The sequence below is a fragment of the Strix aluco genome, chromosome 12, assembly GCF_031877795.1.
Source record: "Strix aluco isolate bStrAlu1 chromosome 12, bStrAlu1.hap1, whole genome shotgun sequence".
NCBI lineage: Eukaryota > Metazoa > Chordata > Aves > Strigiformes > Strigidae > Strix > Strix aluco.
This window is the reverse complement of record NC_133942.1, coordinates 26,854,253-26,882,004: the sequence shown is the minus strand read 5'-3', so window position 1 is coordinate 26,882,004 and position 27,752 is coordinate 26,854,253. Positions and strand designations below refer to the sequence as shown.

Genomic DNA, 27,752 nt, shown 5'->3' with positions numbered 1-27,752 from the left:
TCACTGAATAAGACGTCTATTTATTCATGATCACTACCATCAACCATATATTTATGTATACATCTTAGAAATGAACTTTTATTTAATTGGATACATTCAATTCACAATGATTAAGCAGAAATACTTCCATTTTTCAAGGCTGGATATTTAGGAAGTGGTGTATTTCCAACCACTTGTCTTTAGTGAGCGAGAGCCCATGCCTCAGAACTCTGAAGTGGAGCTGGCCTTTCTTGAGGAATTCAGATCTAGTACTAGTTCTGAGACCAGTTTCTAATTTTAATTACCGCTACCAAAATAAAAATTACTCCCACAAAGCAGATTAAATCCCCCTGTGCAGATCATCAGCAGAAGGCCTCTTTAAAGCTTATACAGAAATAGGCCTTGTGCTGACCTCTGCACAATGTAAGCCTCTGTTGCTGGCCCATCTCCACAGGAATGAATTTCATCCAGAAAGCAAAGCAGAAGAGGTTCAGATTACTAATCTAGGTAGCATAAAGGTCAAGCAAATAGTTTAAAAATAACTGAACATTATTGCTATGAAGAACCTGTGCAGAAGTACAGCTTTGTCTTTTTGGTGTTGATCTTTAACACACAGTTTTTACCTGTTGTGATCATATTTTGGGTTACTAAATCTCATCACTGATGAATTGATTCCTTGCTGTTCAGTTAGTGGCTCCATAAAAATTTAGTAAGTTATTAAAAACTACTTCAATTTACATTTAGGCAATTCAGGTATTGTTTTTAATTTTCAGACAAGTCATTCTTAAATAATGGCTATAAGAAGTGAGCGACGCTCTTACACATTAATTCAGCACTAAACCAATTAACTCCTATGCATGCAGTTTTGTAACAATATCTCATCTCTTTTCAGGTAATTAGGCAACACGATTAAGATCATATGTGTTGAATTAACATGTCAGTGCATCATCTCACTACAATTTCATCTAGGAGATAACTCGATCTGAAAGCCATATAAAAAACCCAACAATTTACCCTTCCCACCCCAAGTCTCCAGTGGTCGGTGCAATGTTTCATGGAAAGAGGTCAGTTTTGAAATTGTCTTCCATATAGATTTTCTGCTTTGAAATGTGAATATCTAATTGAGGCATATAGGTTTTATAAAATGGTCCAAACAATCATTTGCATAAAAATTGCACAACAAAATGAGAAAATTCTTCACTTCTTACTCCATATTGGTCAGTTCGTATTTATCATACACATCATTTTCTTCTCCTGGCTGAGTATCTGAGTGATGAATTTCAATAAAAACAATATAGATCATTGCTCCAAGTACACCTCCCAGCATAGGTGCAACAATAGGGATCCACCACCAATTATTTCCAGCCCTGTAAGACAAAAACCCCAAGACTTAACATTATTTGTTACTCTAGTGAATGTCCTACCTTGTATTTGGCAGTCAACAAATACAGTGGCATGACACTATACTGTAGACCTTTCTGTTTTGTCTCGCATTTCTGTAGAAACTTCCCTGTCTGTCCTGCCCCTGTGGTGACTGAAATGCTGGGTACCAACCACCAGGCATGCTGGTCTACGTGCTGTACTTGCACCTTAGGAAATAAGGCCTCTTTACTGCATGTTTGTTTTGGGGTAGGGGATAATTTCTCCCTTGCGGAAAATGGGCTTCATTGACTTACAATGAAATGAACAGGGACATATTTATTGCACAGCAGTCGGGAGTGATGCTGTTGCCAGATGCTCATGAATAGGTTTTCAGGAGTGATTGATGCAAATGTGTGTTGCAAAAATGGGTTGTCTCATCTGCATGGAAATTTGCAGGTTCAAGCCTGCAATAGTATATACAGTGTTCTTCTTGACAAGTATAATAGATTATACTTGATTTTGAGTGTATATATATATATATGTATGCCTTAAGGAATGTAATATAACACAGTGACTGTAAAGTGGGTTATACTTGACTAGAGTGGTCAAGAATCAAATTCCATGATGTAGTGTCTCATCTCTGTGTTTAAAATGTGGGACCTTTCAGCAAGAGGTAAATAAGCATTTAGAAGTTTTATACACCTAAAAGTTTACTTTTTTTTAGAATTGCTTTCTTCAGCAAGAGATTCCAGCATATTGGCACCACTGAAATGGTTACATTTACTTTGCACAATTACTAGGATTTAATTTTAAATGTGTAGATTTAGAAACATTTTTAAAGAAACAAGTCCACTATTAAATGGTATAAAACAATAAGTAACAACCTCTTTGTGCAGGAGACTTGGGCTTGTAGAATTGCGTTCCCTTTCCTGGAGGTCCACATTCAGACAGTAAATTACTGAATATTGGTTTCAGAGCACAGGCTTTCTTAACTGTCCTGGTGCACGAAGGTGTTTTGATTTGATAACATGCTTTATTAATTGAATATGCGAGTCTGCAGTGAAAACCCAGCCACCTTGATTTCATGCATACAGAAAATGTAAAAGTAACATTTTTTTCTCCCAGAAATGTAAAGCAACAAATTCATCTGTGGGAGAAACTTTACAGGAAGCTCCCAGGGGAATTTTTAAATTGTAAGGATAATTATTCAGCAGTTGTATAGATTCAGCAGTTGTACAGATTTATGCAGATGTGAACTTGTGGTTAAGTCACAACACAAGAATAGAACAGGGCTAATATCACAGTGCCCTATTGATGATAATATTATTCCTCATTCAGAAATGCCTTGGATGTGCATGTTTTGCCTTTGGAATTATTTATATTTTGCCCTGAGGATATAAACTAACTCCTGCTATTGTTCTACTGAGTTTATAGATCTGTTTGTTGTTGAGTCATGAATGTCTGTTGAGCCCCTGAATTTCTGGAACAAGCATGGACTAAGGTTTTATTGAATTTATCAGCACAAGAAAATCTGTATCAAGTAGTTGCATGTATTCCTCTGTGTGTGCCTGTGTGTGCCCGTGGGCATATAATGAAAGTGTTTCTTGGCAGGTTTCTGTCTCAGCTTGTTCCATGAACTGACATGCGCCTTGTTGACTCTTGCATGACCTTCCCATGGCCTGTATTTGCAGCAGCTGCTGTCAGCTGCACTTTAGACACCCTCTGCTAAGATGATGGGTGTAAAGTCTTTATAGAGGGCAATGCCAAAGCTGAAATGGGATCAGGACACAGCTGATTACAAGTTTCCATGACACTCAGTCCGCCTTCACTGACTGAGGAGGACTTCACAGGAGCAAGAACTTTGTGACAAGAACAGACACCTTTCACTGAAGTAACCTCAGTTCCCTGATGGCCCAGCTCTAACCTAGTTTACAGCTTTGCTGCCAAGTTATCAGGAAAACACCCAGCTATGCCTTCGTCATCATCTGGTGGTTTTGTTGTTGGGCAGAACAGGAGGGAGCCAGCTGGGAAGGGGAGGAGGCGGTGCACAGGCCTGGCAAACAGCACTTGGGTTAACCGGTTAAAAATTTCCAGGAAACTACAGCGTGGAAGCTACATGGACTGAGAACTTTGGCCCATTTTAGACCTGCAAATCCATGTCTCACCTAGACAGCTGCTGCGGGATGGTGATTTAACACCGGTTGCTCTAAGAAATGCCGGGATAATCCAAGCATTCAGCAGTGGGGGAGGTGTCTGGCTACCGTTCTATGCTCCGGGAAGAATGCAGAGTATTTCAGAAGCCACTTTGCCATCCAAGTCCCTGTGCAGACAAGAGGTGTGTCTCCTGACCCTTCCCAACGAGTCAACCGACTTGTCCCCGGGACCGGCGGCCACGAGGTGTCAGCGTTACCGCGCCGGCGGCTCCAGGCAGCGGCCGGGTCTGCCGCCGCTCGGTCCTTACCGCTGCCCTGCCAGACCCAGCCTCAGCAAAGGTGCCAAAGAACCCCTCAGAAACCCAGGGTGAAATATTCTATGGCTAGCATCAAGTGCTGATGCTGTCCTGTAGAGCTGTCTCTCACTTTCCCATTGCTGTTTCATGCTCTGCTCTGCTTGTCAAAACCCAGCGTCTGGTGTTTGTACTCAAAGCTCTGGCTGTTTTCTCACTACAGACAAAACTTCACTACCCAGAGCTTTTCTTAAGCTTATTAGAATATTAAGCATGTGCTTAAGGAAGACTCCTGGTTATCTCTGTGGTTTTAGGACATTAGAAACATTTAAGTCTCTGAAGTCAGCAGTTGCCTTTAAGGATGGGGACAGTTGCCATCTGGGACACCTACTTGCAACAGGTTGAGGAGCAGTTTGCAGGAGCAGGCCACAATGCTGACTGTTGTGTTGCACTGGCTGGGGAAACCACACCATACCCTGTGTCCCCTGGCTTGATTCTCAGGGAAACCGCTCCTTCAAGTGCCTTTGTGCAAAATACAGTAACAGCAATATTTAGAAAACCCCTGCTCAACTGTCCTCCTATTCTCTGCACAACTCTACGGCCCAGCAGAAGAACTCCCCTATAGTCTACTCGCGGTTCCCTCCCTGAGAAGATAATAAAACCAGACCTGCAAGCACAAAGAGTAGAGGGGACTTTCCCCTTGTGAACTGATTATCTCAATGTTTACAGTATTTGCTTGGAATCAGAGTGTAGAGTCTCATCCTTCTGTATCTGCTCTATTCCAACATAAGGCTTTCCTGGTGGTCCCTGCCTGCTCTGTAGGCATCAATCGAACACTCATGGATTCAGACAGTGTGACTCAGTCACCTTGTGAGATACTTCCATCCTTACTCCGATGAACGTTCAATGTCTCTTCAGGATTTCCTATGGCTCAGTTTGTGCAGCACTCCCCTCGTGTCACTGTGGAGGTTTCACTGTTTGGGGCCCAGTTCCTGGGCATGCCTTTTACTAGAGAAGCTTAAGCACCTGCCTCAAGGTTGTGAATTCCAGTTAAGCTGAGACATCCAAGGTTTAGCTGTCAACTGTTGCTGCATCACTGAAGTCTCTCATGCAGGTGTGACAACAGCAGAGCACTAGGTGGTTTAGGATCCTATCTACAATCATTCAGACCTCTCCCATGGCCTGTTACTGATCTAAAGCTTCCAGTTACCTAACAAAGCTCAAGTTCTTCCTAAGTCCCACCTGGATCTGTGCTGTAAATAGATGAGAACATATTCCCATTGTATCATTCCCGTGAACTTGGTTATAGCTGTAGCCTTATAACTGATGTCAGGGAGGAAGACTTCTTTTTCAACTTATACACCCCTGAGACTGCTGTAAGTTTATTCTTACAATGATCAACGATCTCATCTCTCATTTTTTATGTTCCCATTTTTAAATTTCTTCATATGGTCTTTACAGTCGGAATGCATTCCCACTCTGTAAATCCTAAAACTGAACTAGGGAAGAGCCCATATTTGTACAGATTTAGAGTTTTCTTGTAATTTCTTAAATGTAAATGACTAAGACCTTACTTTTGCAGAGGAAGGGAGTTCATAGGTATTCTGTGACTAGACCACAGTACAATCAGGCTTCTAAACTTTTTCAGCAGTGTAATAGCCAACTCATGATATATTACAGATTATAGCACATGACACTATAGTCAACACCTACTTGTAATTAAATAGACATGAGAGAGAAGAATCCTAGGAGAGGAGAATGTGTGCTGCTGTTCTTAAAAAAGCACAGTCTAATGGTACAGTGGTAAGAGCTGCTGGGGAGGACAAGTTTGGAGGCAACTGGGCTAGGAAGCTGACCTCCCCCCAGCGGCTCGCCAGAGCTGAGTTATATCTGAGCTTTGGATCCGGCCTATGGTGTGACTGTGTCTCTGTTTCTTCTATGCCGTGCCTAGCTTTTTTTGTGCAACAAAAGCTTTGCTACTGCTCTCCTCTACTAAGGCACATGATGTGTATAGATGGAAGTCATAGTAAATAAATACAGATTATCTGTACTTGGTGAAGTAGCTAAAGTGAAATCTCTATTAACTGGAGCTCTCTAGTGGTCTGCAGTACTTCTGGGGATTCCTACTTGTAAATAACTGGAAAAACAAACTATACAAAAATAAACCAAAATATCTACCTCCTGATGACAGATTACTCTTACTTAGATATTCCAGAGTGCCTCTTACACTGGATATGTGTAAGCTGTGGATTTGATGTGCAACTAATTAGCTGTGCATTTGGCAAGCCAAGAGTATGTGTGTGTGCGTGCACACACGCATGCAATAGGGATTTGGGATTGTGCTCTGAAATGTGGGAAAATGAAGAGAGCTTGCTTTCATTCACTCTTTCGCTGCCAGGCAGGAAGTCAGGCTGTTAGATTGTTGTATGTTTCTGCAATAACTCAGTAGTAATAATAGGCCAGATCAATCTGATATGTCTGTGTTTTTACAGCACCCAATAAATATTCCCACCTAACTCTCTCACGATTTTTTTTTTTTTTTTCTGAAAGCTGCAGGACAAGCGAAGAAAGCACTCTTATATTTTCAGTGACCTCTAAGAATCTCTAATATTTCAGGAAGGGTCTGCTTGAAACAATGATTGATATTAGAGATAATGTGTGTTTGATTTGCCTTAGGAGCAGGAAATCCTTTATAAAGCCCAGTTCCTAGAGGTTGTCTGCCTTAAAGTGCATGAATAGCTGCTTCTGGTATGCAAAGAATTACCTATATGTGTATAAAGTATGACTTGGTACCATGTTGAATCAGGACCTTACTTTCCTAGAAGCAATTTTAGCCGAGAGCATTTTACTTCGAATCCAGGCATACTTACGTGAATACTTCCATCCCCCATCCTGCAATGGCTGTGAAGAGCCTTGGGCCCAGATCCCTGGCCGGGTTCATGGCACAGCCACTGTTCATTCCCAAGGAGCAAGTAAGAACAATTATAAGAAGTCCTACTGCAATTGGCTCCAGGCCCTTTGGTACGCTGTTATTTCTGGTGTCAAAAATAGCAAATATAGCCAGAAGAAGAACAGCTGTTGACATCACCTGGCCAATGCAAAGAAAAGAATATTGAATAAATATGTGCAAATTCCTTTCAATAATGAAAAGAGGGGCTATGGCAGCTCTGTGGATTGTGGTGGCTTAGAGCTGGTATTTAGATTTATCCCACTATACAGAGTAGCAAAATTAGGAACCCAGTGCCTCTGTGCTTCACAGTAATGAGAAGTTTTGATATCTTTGCTGAAGGAAAAATACAAGAAATGTGCTGAGGACATTTGAAAAAAAACATTCTGCAACAACCTGGTATGGAAAGAATAGAGCATTCACAGAGTCTCCTGTGTGAGGTGTGATGCTTTGTTTCCACATTTTTTTCCTATCAATGTAACAGTTCCATTTACTTGATTTTTGGTAGTTTTGCTATGCTAATACAATCAGTTACCTTGATACAAAAGTGTTTAGGTGACTGTAGCTAATGCTGCTAAATTAGACTAAATGCGCACCTCTTTATCCAGGTATTGCATAACATAAGGAAAAAAAAATCAAATCTACAAAATCAAAAATGAGCAGCTAAAAAATTAGGAATTACCTAAATTAAGGTTGCATGTGTAACTGTCAAGTGAACTCTGTATTGCATACGTGAATTGAGCTGATGAAGGAAATTTTCTTGCAATTACTTTGGTGGAAGTGCTGCTCTGCTTAAATTAAATGTCAGGTTTGCTAATAATTAACTTGGGGGAAACCAGACAGAAGTTTCAGGGATGTCAAAACATTCAATTTCTGTACTGATTTAAAGGAGTTTAAGTATGGAGGTTTTTTTAATTATTTTTATTTCATCTGTTTTTAATTTTGTTCTAAAACATCCATAGGTAAAAAGATCTTATGGAAAAAGTCCACTGACTGATCCAAAGATCAGAATTGTCTTTCTGATGTTTTGTCTTTTTGATGAAAAATGTTTTGATTTTTTTGAACCTAGATTGCACAGCCTTCAAGTCCTTTACATAAGGAATTCCTGTGCTCCAGCAATCCCTAGTTTTTCGTAACTTACTTATGCAGTATTTGTTTCAGGTATGCCTGAAGAAGACAGGTAAATTGATTAGCAGTAGATAGAAAATATGAACCTTCCGTTTTTCACTGTTGGATAAGTGGGATTAGAGGATACAGATTGGAAATAAAGTGGAGATTTTTTTCACATTCAATTATTTAAAAATAACAAATAATACAAATCTATTTGCAAAGAGAAGGTTGGAGAGGAAGCTTATGGTAGCAGAAAACTCAGGTGTTCAAGGTGTTAAACTGACTGCTTAAGCATTACCTAAGGAATAATAGGTTCACAAAATGGGCTGGATTTTTATGTACATAGCTCTGCTGAAGTTTATGGAGAAGCACTGATTTATGCTGGGGAAAACCTCTTACATATATTACATTAAATACATGTAGAGTGCAACAATTAATATGATGTATGTGAAAAGAACAACTTGAAATTATCTTGCTTGTAAAATATGACTAAAATGTAACCCCCTCAAACAGCACTGCATTCTCATTGTGTTGTACTCAGTGATGTATGACCAAAACAGTGAGATTCATCATACCCGTTAGAGATCTATGTATTCTTTTTACTGCTTGGTTTCACAGTTTTCAGTCTGTTTAATTTGTAGAATCAAGACAGCAAATGCTCTTACCTGATCTGCAAATCCATTTATGAGGGACAGATACGGAGCTGGGTATGTTGCAAAGATATGTGCTGTTGCATTAGGTCCTGTAACCTCAAGTGTTCCGTTGCTGTACTCCATAAAGGCATCTGTAGAAAACAGCCGTTACCTGGCTGCACTTTTCCATAAGCACTAGGTTTTCTAGGACTAGAATATATGTGATAGGTCTGTGCACTTCACATTCTCAACTGAAACCAATTGTTTTTTCTGGTAGTGCAGTTAACAGATTTGAGGTGATTTACTAACCATACCCTCCTGTCTCATCTCTCCTCCTGTGCCTTGAAGTATTTGTTTTATGTATCACATCTTTCAAAATGGGGCTGTTTTTTCCCCTGCTCATTGCTCCAAACTCAGTGTCAAGGAGCATTTTCTGATTCTGAACACAGTTGCATTATTCTGTAAGAGGTGTTGTATTTGGCATGATGCCCCGAAGAATGCATAGCGTCCTGATTGTGCTGTTTGGGTTCAGAGTCACCAGGAATTACTGCTATTCCATTTGACAGTTGTGCAATGACTTCTGGAAATGAACTCTCCTGAGACACCTCCTCTTCTAAAGGAGTTTGAATTTTTCACTCTGCATGGGTTTTACACACAACTGCTATGCTAGTCATTCGAGATATGAGGGGAGAGACTAGCCACAAAACTTCAGTTCTTGGTATATTTAAGTTAGTGTATTTTTATATATATTGTAAAGGTTTATGTATATTGTAAATACATGTATATTTATGTTAGTATATTTAAAGCCTATTTTAAATAGTGTAATATGACTTCTGTGTCAGAATAATTTGCTGCCTTGGCAAGCCCTGAAATGTTAGAAAGAGGAAGGCACTAAGGCAAAGCACTCAAAAATCTGCATAGACAGACAAGAATAACAAATGCTATGACTTTATTTTACTAGTGGATCCAGTGATGAGGTGATACTTGTGAGTAAAGAAACAACTCCCCATCTCCCATGGAAGTCAAACATTAGCTTCTCCCAAAGCTAGCAGACAAATCTGTTTCTCCTTGCCCATGTTTTTTCTAGCTTTGCTTAAGGCCATGACGTGAGTGCAGAGAATATTTTGTTGTCTACTTTGAAGTGTTGGATTATTTTGTTGAATTTAACTATTAGGAAAAAAAAAAGAGTAAGGAAAAGAGAATTACTTTGTACACCTTTAGAAAGGCCTCATGTTCAGCAGCCTAGCATATATATTCCCTCACTCTTTCAGGGACATCACTGAAAATGAAAGCACCTTGCTCAGATATGTGTGTATGGGGAAGAGGGAGGTGTTGAGCTCCTATGTCTGTTTTTCTACCAGTGAGTTTTGAGCGGACCTCAATGAGTACATGACACTCCTGCAAGTTGCAAGAAGGAAAAAGTATGGAAGAGGTTTGGGAATTAGTAGGAACAAGAGGAGGGCAAAGTACCTGAGCAGAGATAGGCACTCCTGAATAACAGGAAGAAGTCTCTAACCCTAACCGTAGCCCTAAGTTCCCTGTCTTGGCTCCCTGTCCTACTGCTACCCTTCGGCAGAACGCAGTGAACCCACCCCCAACCCCCTGTGTGTGCTGATGTACTGCTGCGTGCTGGCCACAGCACTAATCCTGGCTGTCTGGCTTGAGGAGGACTTAGATTCGGATGGAAATCCTGTTCTGGAATCCCACTGTTTCCAAATTCTAGTGCTAACCTTAAAACAAACAACAACTCCTCCCCACCCCAAAACCCAAACAAATCCCACCAAATCCAGAACAGTTACCACAGCTCCTGAAGATTTTTCTGTTCATGATTACCACTGGTACTGAGAACCTAGCTGATATATAACAGGCATTTCCATCTTTATTTTTTTCTCTGGTGCACCTAGACCCACCCCCGTCTGCAGGCATAACGCCCATAAGAGAGAGGCTTTGGAGGAGATGGGCTGGATTGGTAGAAGTCCAGTTTTGGAGTAGGTGACTGAAACAAATTTCAGCTCTGGCCAAATGGATTCATCAAGTCAGAGAGTCTGTTTCTAAGTTTTTTCGTTTTGTGGCACACTGTGTAAGAAAAATATGCCTCAAAGATAAGGGTGCCTTTAAAAATGATTTTTTTTTTTTTTTCCCTTCCAATATGTGACTCTTTTATCACTCTACCTGGACTTCATTGCCTTGGAGAGCTATCTCTCTAGGGTGGTCTGAAGTTTAGTCAGGAAGGACCTGATCTCATATCCCGTAATCTCAATGAACGATGTTGGTGATACTTGCCTACAGGCACTTGGATCACGTCTTTAATGTTTCTAATTTGCTTGGAAGATGAATAGCCCTATATCCTGGCTATTAAGTAATTTAAAATCCTTACTGAGAAATACATGATCTCAGAGTATCTGATTTCCCATGAATAATTTTTCTAAATTTCAGAACATTTCCTAGAGTATTAGTGTTTCAGAAATGTTGTAGGATACCTGGAATGCTTGAGGCTTTTTTTTTCCCTTCAAACTCTTTATGCTTCTTTCTTTCTTCTTTATGGCTTTAGCTTCAGTCCTGTCATTAGCCCTGTGTGAACACAGTCCTCTGCCTGCTTGGCATTCACTAAAAAATTGGGGCCTTAGAGCCTGCCTAACCTTTAGTTTGTCCTGTGAGCATGTCTAAGGTGTACTCACCATAATAAATCCCAAAGACAGCCGCTGCTCCAACAAATGCTCCCAGGAGTTGTGCTAATATGTAAATTGGTAATTTGGTCCATCTTAATCTTCCAGTCACGCACATGGCTAGCGAAACGGCTGGGTTTATGTGACCACCTGAAAAATAAATCGCAAAATAAGTCATATGGATTACTCAGATACATGAGAATAGATGAAGGATTTGTAAAAATGTGGGCACTTTTGAGTATGAGACTAGTACATGCTCTTCTAGATGTTATTTTGCAATTAAATGCTGACTGCAATTAAACTGAAACAAATTGGATGAAATTAGAGGGAGGAAGGGGGAAAGCCACAAAGATCCAGCTTCCCTCTTGATGTTTGCAGACTGTGCTATTTATCAGACTGCTGTCCTGCAGTGCATAATATATAGATCTATATACAACTTTTCTAGATAAAAGTCTAAATCTGCCCTAATGGCTCTGATGAGAAGGTCCATCATTCTGCACATATTCTTTCACCTCAAGGGCTTTGACTTTTTATTTTTAAGGGAGGATTGGAGCAGCAGAGCATTCATTCAGTTTAGTAGGCATGTATTAAGATTAAGGACTGTTACTGGCTTGATCACGTATCTTGAGGCAGATTTGGAGTACCCTGGATTTAAGTCATGTTTATGTCCCCATCTTCAACCTGGGGTTACTTAGGAACTCAGTTTTCGTGAACATAAAATAAAATAATGTTAGGGCTGTCCAGCTTCATGCTGACTGTTGGTGAGCTATGCCTAGATGGGATCTGGGAACAGCAGTGCGTAGTTCTTCATCACTCATTTTCATCAAGCTCTTACACCCTCCGAGAAAGGTCCATGATAAGGAAATTCATAAAGTAGCTGTGCTGAAACAGAGAGTTCTATTTCCTGTGGAATTTCCTTCCTTTGTATTTCAGAGTAGCTACACCTGAACTCACACACAGAAAAGATTTCAACAACATTGGAACTCTTTGTGGCAATTTTTATTTCTAAAATATATTTATTATGTCACATGCTAGTCACTTCCCTCTACATCTTTTTTCAACATGGAAAAAGTGTTGAATGCTTTTGGAAAACTTCATTTTTTACAAATATGTAGTTGGTACTTAAGAAATACAAATTGCCAGATAAATAAACAGATGAAATGATACTCCACAGTAAAAATACAGTAAAACACAAGCTTTGCAAGGACATAGCAGATTCATTGCTTACATTCCAGGTAAAGTCTCATTTCAGCCTGTATGGTTATCAGAAAAAAATGGCCTTTGTCTTTAAGAAAATAACTAAAAGAGCATGACCTTTGTCTGTCAAAGGCTAGTGATGGAGAAAGAGCCTCTATGTACAGTTTCTGTGTTTGTTTGCACTTCAGGTCAGTGAGTCATTATCTTATGAAATCCAGGCACCTTTGATACATAATGAACTGACAAACACAGATAACAAGCTGGATAAAAACTTCTTTGTATCATTTCCAAAACTCTGACCTGGTAGCACCAGTCTTGAATTAATTTTGAATTCCTCACTGTGTTTCAAATTTTTCAGCACAGAGCAAATAGATGGATGGCACCTTATTTAACAGCCCTTCATGTGAATTTTGATAAATTGTTGTCTTGTCTTTTGTTCTTTACTCTGGTTGGAATGAATAATTTTCCTTTCTTTCAACACCTGATATTGTTCCCCACCTGTATATAATACAGGGTGATTATGATGGCCAGGACAAGTCATAATAGTATTAGAGATGTCTGATTAACATTAAATCTGGAAAGGAAAAGGCTAGTTGAAGGCTCTCGTGCTGACATAGGGGAGTTAAAAGATTCTTGGTTCCTGTGTCACTGGTAGTTTCCTGGTTAACAAAAAAAAAGAAAAAAAGTCCGCTTTGGACAGTGTGTTCTCCATTCTTTTGTAGTTGCAGTGATCGCAGTCCTGAGTTTGTTTGAAATGTTAAGTTGGAAAAAATGGTGGGAAATTATCTGGACATTGAGGAAATTTAGATGGAGGAAGGGCAAAACCGGGAATTTTTCTAGATGAAAGAGCTTAAATTCACCAAGTGTGCAGACTATATATTTTACGTTACTGTGAATTCAGAATTTCATAAAGAACTGATGCAAAACATTTTAGCAGTACTTAAACATAAGAATTCATGGCCAAAGAGCCCCAGAATTTGCTAACAAATCCTATATAGGAATTGATGTTCTAAAGTGTCCACCAGTAATCGTATGTTGGATAGTCACAGCCTATTGAAATATCTGTTCCTATTCTTTCACAGACAAAACGCACTGCAGGCAGAATCCTTTGTCATGGGAAAAACACAGGAAGCACAATACTGCAACATCTGCAACTGCTCTGCCCTGCTGGGATTGAACTCTAATCTTCTATATAATGGAGATTAATATCCCTTAAAGATACAAATGTAGGACAGGTTAGTGTCTTTAGAGGTTTTTTTCATGATACTGCATTAGAAGAGTTTACCTGCCTACATGTAAACCAAAAGCTGTAGTTTAAAGTTGTTCAGATAATAGGAATGTACTGCTGAATTAACTTTGTGTGAAACCATTCTGCTCTGTTTCAATGACAGTAACAAGACTGCCTGTTTTGCAGTACTCTGAACGCTTTCTAATGCGAACTTAGAAACCTGCTCATGCATGGTGTCTCTGTAAAAGAATTTATAGAAGAGAAGAGAAATGGCCACAGTAATTTCTGCTACAGCAACTATTTATAACAGCCTAGTTATACCTGCCCAGATCGGCTTTACCCCCTTTATGAAGGGTAAGAAATGCCTCTGTGAGATCTGGAGTACAACCACACCATTTCCTTTAAGAGGGTAATATAAACTCCACATACAACACGGAGTATTGTGTATTATAATACACAACACTGTGTATTATTACAACCCATCATTTTCTATTTTAAAGGGAGTATTTAAATGTTAAAAGCAGTTATGCTAGTGTTTCTGATATTAATTTGGCCAAACTAATGGTGGGAATAGGAGACAAAGCACCATCCAATATGGCACATGATTAGGTAGCCCAACTGCAGACAAAAGAAAGATTCCTGATAATATATATTGAGGAAAAGTTATAGCAGAAACCAAGGGGCAATGACAGTGCATTGACAGTGTATCACAGAATGTATCTCTAGTACTGAATCTTTTTGCTCTTTCTGCTTTCTATGATCTGCTGCTTCTGCAAATAAGCAGGCAGGAGCAGACTTGCTACTGCTTGTCATAGGACATGAAGAGATAAATGGCACTTTGTAAGGTGAACCCTGCTCATTATGGGTCATTCTACCTTCTACCTAGCTGGCAACCATTTTAGCTGGTGACTGCTGGATTCTGTAAGCCTTTCATGGTTATTTCCTTAAACACGGTGTGTGCGCTGTCCAGGATCATCTCTACTGACAGAATTTTCAAAGCAAAACCAAGCAGATTTCTGGTTTGCACGGACCACTTTCCATAAAAACCAGGGGTCTGCCAAGGTTTCCACACTGTAGTTCAGGTCAAAATTTGGTGGAAGATTTTGTCAAGCGCAAAGAATAGAAGGAAACAAGAACACAAAAGATTTACTAGAGAAATTCTGATCCAGGCTCTGCTGTAATGGTGCTTGCAAGACACATAATGGTTTATATCATAAAATTGAACTAATTTAATGAGAGCCTTAAAATCATGGCAATAAATGCCATATAAGAAAAAAAAAGTCACTTACCAGAAACCCCTCCAGACACATACACTGCTATGGTGACCGCTATTGCAAATCCAACTGATACTGTCATGGGCCCACCATGGGCTCCTCGGCTGAGGACAGCCTGCCCCACACACCCACATCCAAGGGCCTGTGTTTGGAAAGAGAAATGTGAAACCATGAGTGTGTCTTTCAAATCTTACTGGTTAGTTTGCAACTCCTGCTGCTGTCCAGGTATAGCTGAAAATGTTGTTAAGCACCGAAACAATGCTAGAATTTGAGATTAGTGGCATGTGTGCCATTGTTGTCTTTGCTGCAATAAACATTTGCTCTTTATTTTCCCCTGCTCTATGACCAGGAAGAATGTCTGCTAATAAGGACCTCTCTCCCCCCCAGAAAACAGTTTTCAAGTACAATGGTGGGATACGCATCAGAACTTAGAGCCTAAACAAGATCCCACAGCCTCTAAAACAAATTTCTGCATCTGAAAGTGAAGAGGGAATTAATTCTGTGTGGTAAGTTTTCAGTTCCAGATTGTTGTTATAAGCAATGAAAATAATTACTATAGAAGTTATGAAAGGCAGTTCAAAAAGCTTTTAATATTTAACGTTGAAACTCTGGATGAGACAACTTTCTGGAGATTAGAGTGTGTGTTACTGTTATGCTGCCTTGATATCATATATTGGTCTATCAAAATATTTCACTGGCTCTGCAGCTTGAACATTTAAGTGAAGTGGGAATACCTGAATAATTCGCATTGGATCTCAGTGGATTTAAACTAGCTTTCATTTTGTGTTCGTTCCCCTCACAATGAAGTTCAGCAACGCATTTAAATGTGTGCTTAAGATGATGTTTATTCAGTCCTAAAGCTTCCGCTTAACTTCAAGCATATGTTTAGGTCCTATTAAAGTTGGTAGGAAAGATTTTTCAAAGGTACAAAAGGACTTTAGTTTAAGATAGACTAGCTGATCCATTTCTGCCAGAAATCAATTTCTGCCTTTGAAGATCTCAATTTTAAATATATGCCTAAGTGCTTTCCTGAATAAGGACCCAACACACTATGGGAGATATCAATTAATATCTACGGTCTGAAAATTTTTGCTTCTCTGCAGCTAGAAGTGACCTGAATCATACCATTTCTGGGATGTGACTAGATTTATCTTGAGCAACCTTAATTACTTGGATGTTAAATTGGATATATATAGATATACAAAAAATATATATATTCCTCCTTTGATGGTACATGGGAATCCGTTGTTTTTTTTTTTTTCTTCCTACAAATTAATTCCATCTTAGCCAATGCAGTTGCTTTGGTTAATCTCCTTGCTTTGCTTCTGTGTTCTGCCATAGTGTGTGTCACCAATGACTGTATTGCAAATATTCTTCCTAACTATGCATATTTAAATATGTAAGATTTAGTTCTTTTAGAAATGCTTATTTTCAGTTGCAAGGCAGTTGCATTGAGAAACTGCAAAGTAATGGGAAAATCTCTCCTGCATTAGAAATGTACTGGAAATATTTGGTGATTGAGGTTTAACAAGAAAGTCCTGCTAGAATAGATATAATTTAAACAGGCAAAATCATACTTTTGTTTCCATTGTTTCCCCACAGGTTTTAGCTAATACCAAAATGTGACAGAAAAGCTCTCAATAAAATTACGCTCTTAAGCAGCTTTGCAACGCAGACGGAGTTTCTGTTATAAAAGTGCCCTGAGACTGTGTCATATACCCAGGTGCCGTTCTTGCCTTGAGGTTATAATCATGCAAGCAAACAAAACACTGTCTGGTGCCAGAGCGTTACAGCTGTCAGGTTAGGTAAGGGTAGGGTGGTGTTAGATAGCAGTAGGTTATTGGGCTGGATAATTGAAGGTTACGAGACATATTCCAAGCCGCAGTCAGCTGCTGTGCAATGGATGACATATTAGGCATTCTCTCATTGCTGTTAGTATCACATTCCTAGCCATTGCACTGGCAAGCCCAAATGCACGTACAGATATAAAACCAAAACAAAATGGTTTTTTAGTTGTTTGAAGCGGAAATAACATTTTTTACAAACTTCATATGAGACGATTCTACTCCTCATATATCTGTATGTTTAATTAATATGGAAAGACTGGGTATGCTGGAATTTATAAAGTTTAAAATTAGGGCGCACGTCTAGAGGAGGTGGAGTTAGCATGCGCTGGCCTTCCTTTTCCAGACTTCTCAAAGGGAGTATTCCAGAAGTTGCACCAAGCAAGATTTCATGAAAGATATGGAGCAAGTTCAGTAGGTTGGTCTGGGGCGCCGTGTACTCTGGGGTGCAGTCTGCATTCAGGCAAGCAGTTAGATCTGCAAGTATGCACTTGTGTTCTGAAATGGCATAGACAGAGTTTTGCAGATTCAAAGAAAAGGCCATTCTTTTGAAAATATTACCCCTTTCTGTAAGGATGATGAAAAAAGAGGAGTAGGGGAGATGGGTATAGAAAGGATAAGGGACAGTAACCACATCTGTGTGTATCAACTACAAATTCACAAGAGAGAAGGAAATAACAGAAGGAGGCTGTGGCCTCCCTTCCCTGATTACCAGAACTGAGGAGAATCATACAGAAACAGCTGTGTAGTCCTCTTGCATAGTAACTTCTGCTCTCCACGTCATAGTGAAATATGCAACTCCAGATACTCCCTTTTGTGCTAACCAGTCTCAGAAAGTTCAGTCTGCAAAGAAGGCGGCGTACAAGCCAGCTAGAACACAGCTGCACTTGCTTGGTGGACGTTGGTAAAAGACTCCCTGCTCATGTATGATGAATGAACACTACTGCAGGCCCATTTGGTGTGTTTTCTCATACCTACTGTAGCTAGGTTGACATAACTGGAAACTATCACCTAATCATGTAATTACACGAGCAGCAATTTAATAGCCTGTGAATCCTTGCTTGGCTGAGTTGAGACCAACTAGATCATCAAGTTGTAACTAAATATTCTAAATTTCTAGGCTAAGCTCAACCATCAGCTGCACCCACACAAACTCATTGATTGAAGCACATGGAGTCGATGGGGGTTTAATTTACAGAATTTAGCCAGATCTCTTTATCTTATCTTACATTACCAGGTTTTCATCTTTGCAGTTGTCTAAAGCCTGATCTGCTTACATTTACTGGAGTAGCTTCAGTACTCACTTGGAATAGCTGGCTGCACATTCTCTGCCAAAAAACTTGCTTCATAGACATTACATCCTTCTCTTTGTCTTGGGTAACAAGGCTAATGTTAGGAAACGAAAACAACTGGCCTCCAATGAATGTAATGTCTTGTTACTCCCTGGAATCTTGCAGAACTTTATCCCACTCATCAGAGAGAATAAATATAATTTACCTCTATCTGTGCTATTTTCAAGTTTTTTACAAACGCTTGTAATAGCTTTTTTCAGTGTAAATAGGATTTCTTGCAAGATCTGAATCTAGAATTTTAGGGAGTGTATTTTTCTACATGACCTGTAAAGCTTTAGACATCTCAAAGCAGAATGTTTATTTCAAAAAAGCCCCTTCTTATTGAACAGATCTAGTGGTAGTGTGCATTCAGAGCTACACATTATTATTGTAACATTAAAGAAGCAGCCAAGTCTCCCGCTTTTTAGCGGTGTGGAGACAATGGTATATCTTTTGTTATATCTTGTACATCACCAGCTGCGGAGCTGTGGTGCGTTACATCCCCACAGTGAGGTACCATAGCTGTCCCTGCAGTATGGCTTCAGTGGCTACACAACTGATGATGCTCTACATGAATACAAGATTGTGGTGTGCTACAAGGAATACAGAGTCAGCAGTTACAAAAAAACCATTTTAATTATGAGCTGTACACTTTCAATCAGGAAACACTAGAAAAATAGTTCAGAATTTCTATTTTAGTCATTTTTCAGGACAGAACCATACTTAAACAACCACAGACAATTATGAAGAGTCTCCAAGGATTCCTCCACCAATTCCCAATTTTCTGTAAGGATGCCTTTCTTCAGGTAAGGCAGCAACCCCGCCCCTTTCCCACGCCACACTCCCACCTCTGTCCTCCTACTGTTCCCCAGACAGGCATTTCCTGCTAGCCCATGACTTTGCTCTCCTTTCTCAGACTGGCCGGCCTTGCAGTACTGCTCTGGATTCTGCCACACCTGCGGCTGTTGCTGCGCGGTGCCGTCAGGGCTCTCAGGGCAGCGCAGTGTGTTAGGCTCAAGCTGTGTGCTTACGGTGGGTGTCCTTCTGCTGTCCTAAAGTGAACCCTTCTGAGGGTGTGGAAGCAGACCGATACTGCTGGGACACTCGAGGACATGAGAACAAGCCCTGGTATGTCACTTCTTAGGGAACCCTCTGTACCTTCTCCAAGTAGTAGGACTTAGCAAGGCACATTTAGTCCCTTAAAAGCCAGGTAGAGGCGGGAAGAGTCAGAGAGTCTTTTGGGGGTTGGGAGAAGTGGTTGCATTTGCCCTTCAATGCAGGTAGGGATCTCTTTGACCAAAACTGCCTGTGGAAACGTTAGAGGGTTGGTTGTGGTTTCCTTTAGTCTTGTACAGTTCTCCCTGCCCCCCATTAATATTTCCACGTACGGTTAGTTTAGGTGTTGCTTATAAAAGTAGTGAGTAAACTTTTCAGATAGGAGGCTGATTACTAAATTGTTGATGTCCTTCTAAAGGTCTTTAATTTGGAGTGTATTTTAGAACTCACTTTCATTTCCAATCTCTTTACTTACAAAGCAAGTCTGCTTAAGAATTTATCTATTGCATTTCATAATAAGGTGTTTTATAATGGATTAGCAACCCTCCATACCGAGCCATATGTTTGCTACATTTCTGTATTATGTAGGGCCTTAATTCAGACTGGGCTCCTAAGCATTCTTTCGATAGGGATGGTAATGCTAACAGCAGCAAAAATAGAGACACATCAGATCTACTAAAATTCGGGGCATTAGCTCTGCAAAAATTCAAGTTGCAGGAAACTCCTGTTCTTCCAGGGAAGAACAATCTTAATCTAATTTCATGTTTAATATTTGCTATTTTTTGTTAAATCAGATAGTACTTAAAATTTTTAAGGTGAGATAAAAATACAGCTGACCAGTCCAGTAATTTTTAAATACTTTAAAAGCACATGGCTCTTATTTTATCAGTAATTACATATTTTGGTGGGGGTGGGGAGGATTTGTATACACTACGATTTAATCAAACTTGAAGTAATAAAAAAAATCGCTATATCCGTTCTCCTGATGATCTCCTGGGACACAACCAATATCCTCTTGGGTTCAAATGGATTTCCCTTTATTTTTTTCAGGCTTGCTATCTAATAAAATAAGGTCTTGAAAAAAACCCCCATATCATTTAGTTAATTAAATAGTAGAGACATAAGCCTTAAAATGATTGCCATTTTGAAACCATTTTTTAATGACAGAAAGCATTACTACTTGGAGACATAAATGTAAATTTAATAAGGCTTTGAATGAATTGTGTATATAAAGCTTTTAAAACATACAAAGATTTGGTTCAGATTGCTCTGTGGGAAAAAATACAGTGAAAATACTGAGGGACAGACTATGCTGTGTTATATAAACTGATGCTTTTAAATTTTTATTATTGCTTTTGCACATGCAATAGGAGACATAAGAGCTTGAAATCACCTAGAGAGAATGCAAAGCTCTGCATTCTCTCATATTTTATTATGATTAATAGCGTACTCGTCATCCTGAAATGATAAAATTCTTTTCTTTCCTGAATTATACAGGGCAACTGGCTTGAGTCAGTTTCTTCAGTAAAGATTTTTTTTTTTTTACTAAGTTTTAAAAATTCAGGAGAGAAAGGAAACGAAACATTTCTTATTCAGACACAAACTTTCAGGAGTAAAACATGGCCCCTTGCAAAGGGGCTAGGAAGAAAAGGCTGGGCAAGGGAAGAAAGTCTTACCTAGTAGCTTCTTGAGGAGAAAAAGAGCCTATTCAGGTCCTGCTTCCCTCCCAGGTTACTAATTCATTCTTGAGCTGAGATGTGCTTCTCTGCTTTTCTTCCTACATCAACTGAAAAGATTAAAATCTTCCTAAACTCTTAAAATGTGTTTAGTCTAACAGGGCTCATGGAATTGTACCACTCAGAAAGACTATAGAAGCAGGCACTGCAGTTGCTGAGGAAGGAGGTTTTCTGTCCTCTCTTAGGAGTATGAGGGTACATGTATCTTTTACTGTTTCCTTTGGGTGCAGGAACAGGGTGGCTAGATCTTTGCTGTGCCCTCATGGTTGGAGGTGCACGGTTATGAGTAAAGTCTCAGTATGTTCTCTTCCTAAGCTGTTTTCTGTTGGAAAAAAAAAAAAAAAAAAAGCTGAATGATTTTAATAATAAAGAAACCTTTGAGGAATGGGTTAGAAGAACTGAGTCAAGTTTGCCTTTAAACCAGACCATGGACTGGAGAGCTCACTAGAATTCACTTTTAGCCAGAATGGTTTATTGAAGTGTTGAGATCACAAAGATATAAACTCACCGTATGGCATGAACATCACTTACTATCTTTTATTCTGTTCTCCAACTGTTTATGACAGTTTTAAAAAGCTATTACCTTTATTACCTTTTTTTTATTTATTTGGCGAAACTTTTGAAAAAACAGCCTGTAAATTTGTGTCTGTAAAATGTACATTCAAGTTTTGCACTTGCAGTTGAATGTTGGAAGGATGCAATTCTTCTGTGAGGCTCAGGAAGAGTGCCTACACTTCAGTCCTAGAAATGCAAACTTTCTGGAAAAAAGTGTATCTACAGAAAAAGGTCTTGGAAAATTAAGTTCGACTTACTGGAACTTCTTGGTTGAACAATGAGAGCTGAGTTATGTGTTGGGGCTGATGTTGCAAAGATGAAGATAATTCTCTTTTAAAACTTTCATGCAACACAGAACATCTGAGTCACCTGAAAGTTTAAAATGTCATATACTGGAAAACTTAAGTTTGTATTGAAAACAAAAGATTTCCTGTGACTTTTCAGAATTATTTGCAGTAATAAACATTTCAGGGTAAAAGAACAATTAGGTAACCTTCCTTTCAGTTCTTTCATACTGTTAACTATTCAGCTGAATTAAAGAACGACTTCAGGAAAACAGAAATGTTGTCTAGAAAAAAAAAAATTGGTTTTGATAATAGTAAAATTATAGAAATAATACCAGTGTGGAAGAACACCTCCTTAACTACCTAAGGGTCTTTGTCACCACTTTGACTTCTGTTTGCGATGCCGATTTAATACAGTTGCAAAAAAGAGGAAGAGATTGCACATCCTTCAGCAGAATCATTAGCAAAATTTCATGTCATCAGAATATATGCAACTGGTACAATTGCAGAAACAGAAAGGACTCTGAGTTGGTGATGACAAGGAAAGGAAGCGTCTTATGATGGGCGGTTTTGGTGTGGAAGTGCAGGATTAAATTCTGTTATATTAGATTCATGAGTGACTTCTATTATTTAATGCTCATACTATAGTATTGCTGCTAGAGACCCTAATGTATGGATCTCTGGGATATAAGAGCTGCTTTTCAGAGTGCAAACGTTGCTAAGGCCTACAGTATTTGTAGCTTTATGTAATATTTAAAAGTCTGTTAAGTGACATATCAAAATACCAATTATAAGTAAGTTTTAATAACCTTTGACAAACTTAAGTTCACTAAGAGCTAATTATGCAAGATTCTGTCCTCCAGGAAATTCACTGCTGATGGCAAACAAGGTAGCTGTTAGAAGCTACTGATTATTTAATTTTCTACCTTATACAAAATGCGCTGTAAGCAATTTCATCCTATACAAAGAAAGAGTCTCCCTTTCACAAACATTTAGAACGTGGAATTTATCTTTGTTTAAAATTTCTAAGCAGTAATTTTGTATTAAATGCTAAAAGCTTATTTAAGGAGTAAATGATCAAAAGCTACATTTGCTTTCATTGTGGTAATAACATCATGTAATGAGGATTCTAATTTGTGTTTGAAATAATACTGTACAGTATCGTAATTAACATGCACTGGAATGTAGGGCCACAAAAAGAAAGCTCTGGAAAAGTTCTTTAAATTTTAATCTTCTGGACTGAGAAAATCCATGGAATGTCATACTTCAAGATTTTTCAGGCAAGACTAAACTCCACAACAAAGCAGGAGAGATAACTTACATAATGAAGTGGTCAGAATAGGAAAACACACAAAAAGATTTTGATGAGCAAAAGATAAATAGCCTTCCTTCTCAGTAGTTGGACTATTTGCAGCATGGGGTGTCACGCATTCAGTTCATGCTCATGCACTGCATCCACTACACACACACAAACATTTGCTTCAGTGGGAGTTTTACAAGAGGCTCCCCACCTCCAGTTAGAGATCGAGCTTTGGGATAGGAATATACATTTTACCCACTTGTCTATATATGCTAAATGGAAGCCTGTGTTCTGTTTCAGCAAGGAAGCGTATGCCGCTCTGGACTCAGGAGATACTGGCTCCTTTCTGGGAAACTGTGTTTAGTAAGACGCTTTTGAGAGTGAAAATGAAATGCAAACTACGTTAGGTGAGCAGTAGCCAGTAAAGGAAGCCACATGGCCCATTTGGCATCCCTTTTTGGAACTGTTCCAACTCAGATATACTTAATGGTGTAAGCCAGAGTAAATCTCATTTTGTTTGAGAGCAATGCAGCCAAGTTCCAAAGGGGAAATATGGAGAGAAGCGTGATGAAAAGCAGAGAGGCAGTTGGATATGTGAGTTCCAGACAGACTCACTGAAAAGTCACATAGGTCATTTATCTGACGCAGCATGGCTTCTTGACTCTTTTGAGCTGGCACCCAGATGTTGTCCCCCAGAGAACTCACAGGAGCCCCAAGAGGAAATGTACCAGACCAGGAGACATGCTGAAGAACAAAAAACTCTCCAGAGAGCTCTTTCTCAAGGGAGGCCTCAGGGGCAGCCCCAGCTACAGAAGGCTGAGGCTGTGTCAGAGGGTGGGACATGTGTGTGCACAGTGGCCTCTCAGCCACCACAGTACAAACGGGCACATTTGTACCCACTCAGGGACCTGCTGCATAGGTGTAGGCTGGAGGGACCAGTCCTGCAAGTTGGTTCCAAACATAGGGTGTAAAACCCACGATACTCAGTATCCATTTCCTGAAAAACAGTTGTATCCTTTCCAATGTTCACTGAAAACGTTATGGGAACTTATTCTAAATTACAAATGGCACAATTAAACTTTGCAGGTTGGGGATTTACCATGTGACAGCACCAAAGTAAATGCAAGAAATGGGCAGGAGTTTACAAATAATCCGCAAATACAAATAGTATAATGTGTGCTCCTCATTGCCTGTACTGCAAATGGAAGTTACGTTAAAACTGCATCACTCAATTTGCTTTATAGTAATCACTTAAGAGGTGAAGTGCAACAGTTTTTCAGCTTGATGGAACCGTATAAAGTGAATACGATATAGTTCAAGACCGTAACTGAAAGCTCAGTGTAACCAAAACCACATGCAATTTGCATTTTGTTGTACATAGGCTGTACATTTTGGGGTTTCTGCCCCAATTCTCCTTCTGGAGTGTAATTAGAGAAGCTGTGCTATGCCTTGGGGAATAATTCAAGGCTTGATGCTGAAAGAAATACTTGTTCCCCTAGCAGAATAGGTCTAAGAGTAAAATAGCCCAATCACCAGCAGGATTATCCAGACAGGTGATAATGGCAGCTGCTCTCTATACCATCGATCCCTCTATACAGCAGGGCACTTCCAGGTTTCTAGAGTTTAGTGTTTCTCACTGAACCCTCAGAGGTTGAAATCTGGTGCTTTGATAAGCAGAGAGAGGGGCTCACACAGGCTATGTCTGTATCATCAAGTTGTGCAGTGCACAGAGCTTGTTCAGAGAACCTGACTATGAATATCTCAGGAGGGGTTACTCAGGAGTATCTGCAGTCTGATCCACTGGACTGAGCATCCATTAATGGTCAGCACATTTGCTGTGATTCTGGAGCTCATCTTCCACTTTAGTTTCATCTGAAAAGAATTCAGTTTACGTGCTCTGAGACCATGCTGCAAGGCAAACCACAGCATATTAAGTAGGGATGAGAAGAGATGTTATCCAAACTGTATACCCAGTAACTTTCTCAAGGCTTGTTGTCTCAGATCTGTTCAACATTGCAGGCAGAGCCCTTCTTGCCCCCAGGTGAAGGCTTGGGTTTTGCCTGATGAGTGATTTCACTTTCTAGATGTCCTGAAATTAATCTTAGAGTTTGTACGTTTTCCAGTTTGGAAAATAATGTTGCAAGGCTTGAGAGTTACTGAAGATAGTAGTTTATGCTCTTAATAGTATGTGGTCTGTGATGTTGTTCTCCAGAAAAAACAGAAATAGGTGATTTGGAGGGACAGAATTTCAGCCAACTAACTTCCAGAGGTGCCAGGTTGGTCGCAGATATAGGTATGGTCAGTAAGCATTGACTTCCAGACAGAGCCTGTGGGTAATAAAAAGGTTCGTCCCTGCCTTGCTCCCTGACACAGGTGCTTTCCACAGCCTGTAAAACCCATCACAGTGACACGAAACGGCTTTCAGCAAAGATCTGAATCAACTGTGCTGCAGGCCGGGAACTCCTGTCTCACTTTCACTTTGTAACAAGATTAAGACATCCTAATAGGATGGTGGAAGAAAGCTATCACTTCTTTTGCACACATGGTGTCTGTTTTTCAAGGATTTCTGTCCTCCAACTTACCAGGGTGCCCCTTTCATTAGCTCCAATTTAAGTTAAGGGTTTAATATTTATGTTCTTAAAGAGAAACTACTTACTAGCTGACAAAGCCTAAAAGCAACAGCAATAAATAACAGCAGAAAAGACAGTTTCTTCACAATAAATGCTTTGTACTGCCTCTAACTTGCTCAGTCTAAACATAAATTGAGGTATCCACATACTGAGAAAACTACAGTAAAACTACAGTTCAGTCCATGTGAGGCTCTTCTCTGCGTTAAGACAAGGTTGAAACTAGAAAAGGTAAGATAGAATTGAGAAACTCAGATTATCAACGCTTTTGTAGCTTCATTTTCTACTATATTCATATGGTGAATATACTAGAAAATGGGCCCTGCGTTTGCATTTCCTTTTAGTCTTGTGCAGCAGGACATTAAATAATAGCATTTGTGGTCTAATCTGCACTTTAATACGTTTTCTTCACTTGCTTAATTGTATTAATGGAAAGAGGAGGATGATCTTGTGGCGAGGACAGAGTACTGGAAGTCAGGTGATCTGGGTTATATTCAGAGTTCTGCCACAGGCTTCCTGTGCAGTCTGCTGTAATCACGTTTGCTAATATATAAAATGAAGATAATGACATTTCCCCTCCTTACCAGGGTGTTGTGACACTTAATTCATTAATGTTTGTAAAGTGCTTTGTGCTCCTTGCTTCTAAATGTGCTCCTTAGTGTAATAATGTCTTATAGGTGGTATTAAATTTGAAAATAATGTTAGTTTAGTGCCTGTGCATTTCAGTTGGCTGAAGTTTCGTAAAGACCATTATTTTCATGTATTTTATGAGCTACTGGAATTTTTTAGATCACTTGAAATTTAGCTAATATGGTTAGTTATAAAATATACTATGTCAGTACTATGCCTGCTTCTTATTTTTTTGTCCTTTCACTATGATGAAATATTTAGCAATAAGCAAGACTGTCTTGTTCAGACTAAAAGGAGGAAGAAAGAGTTTGGCATAAATAGTCCAGCTGCTCGACTTCCAGCTCTGCTTCTGAGCCTGCTCTCTACCCTGGTAAATCACAGGGTAGAGCTCTGTGTCCCAGTGCAAACTGCACAGAAAAAATGAGCAAGAAATTAAGAAAAAAAAATATCTGGGGTTATGAAAATGGGGATTTTTGGTATTTACCTAAATTGTAGCAGTACTACAGGACCAAGCAACTGTATATAATTTATTTAGTACAGTTAAAAACAAAACAAAAAAATAGTTAACTTACAAAATCTCTGGAGGTTCAGCAATGCAGGTCCCAATAAATTCACTTCAAATCACACTGCTAAATTTCTATATTGCACAGGAAAATAGCTAAAATGTTCTTAATGTGCAATACAGTATGTTTGTTAAAGCAACTGGAAGTTGTGCATAGAAATGAAAGTAGAAAAAACTGCTGAGTTTTTTAAAAACAAAAGCAGGAGTATTATTAACATTCATTGTGCATATCTAGATTTTTCAGAATGTGGTAGTTTACTGAAATACTCCTCCTATATGAAATCAAATGCTTATCAGACAATTGTAATACATAAAGCTATCTGGTTTTAATAGCCAGTGATAATTACATCAGGTGAAGAAAGGAATTACAAACTTACCATAAATAGAAGCAATTCATTCAAGGCTGTACACTGTTTGTCAGGCAGTAACCACGCTGCTGGTACAGTACAGGAAAAAGCATACATGTCCCCTTACAAGCACTGTCCAACATTAGATTAGTAGGAAGAAAGGAAAGCAGCTGACACTTACTATCAATATAAAAGTTCCCAGGAATTCTGAGAGGGCTTCTTTAACCAAGCTGTTCTTCAAGGCAAATTTCTCCTTTAAACTCCTTTTGCTTTTCCGGCTCATTTTGGCTTCCTCTATTGCTCTGGTGCCCTAGTTACAAATACACACAAAATTTGTTCTGTATTCGTCCCCGCTTCAGCTGAACTTTGACATTTTTACTTATACATTGAAATATGAGATTTCATCTTGTACAGCCAGTGAAATCATCTGACTGCAGGCATTGACAGAACCAACTCAACATGCCCTAACAATTCATCATGCGTTTTCCATCCTGTGCCTTCTCTGAGTACGCTTCTATTTATACTGGTTAGATAATACCAGTAAGTTCATAATCAGAACTTCTTTTTTCTTGCAGAATGGATTAATCATTACCTTTCCTGCTATGTTACTTTTTTTTTTTCTTCCCTGGTAAAAATGAA

At 39.3% G+C, this 27,752-nt stretch overlaps 1 protein-coding gene across 2 annotated transcripts; it reads right to left on the bottom strand.

The window, feature by feature from the left end:
• Nucleotides 1-27,752, bottom strand: AQP9 (aquaporin 9). 2 transcript variants are annotated; one of them, XM_074837103.1, is made up of 7 exons: nt 27,706-27,752; nt 27,295-27,423; nt 14,857-14,983; nt 11,155-11,292; nt 8,510-8,628; nt 6,658-6,875; nt 1-1,346 (listed from the first exon to the last, which is right to left on the bottom strand). In XM_074837103.1, exons 2-7 carry the CDS (start codon nt 27,394-27,396, stop codon nt 1,184-1,186), a joined length of 867 nt encoding a protein of 288 aa, XP_074693204.1. In that variant the 5' UTR covers nt 27,397-27,423; nt 27,706-27,752; the 3' UTR covers nt 1-1,183. The 2 variants fall into 2 exon arrangements, with proteins under 2 accessions (XP_074693204.1, XP_074693205.1); XM_074837104.1 differs by lacking the exons at nt 27,295-27,423; nt 27,706-27,752 and adding an exon at nt 27,144-27,218.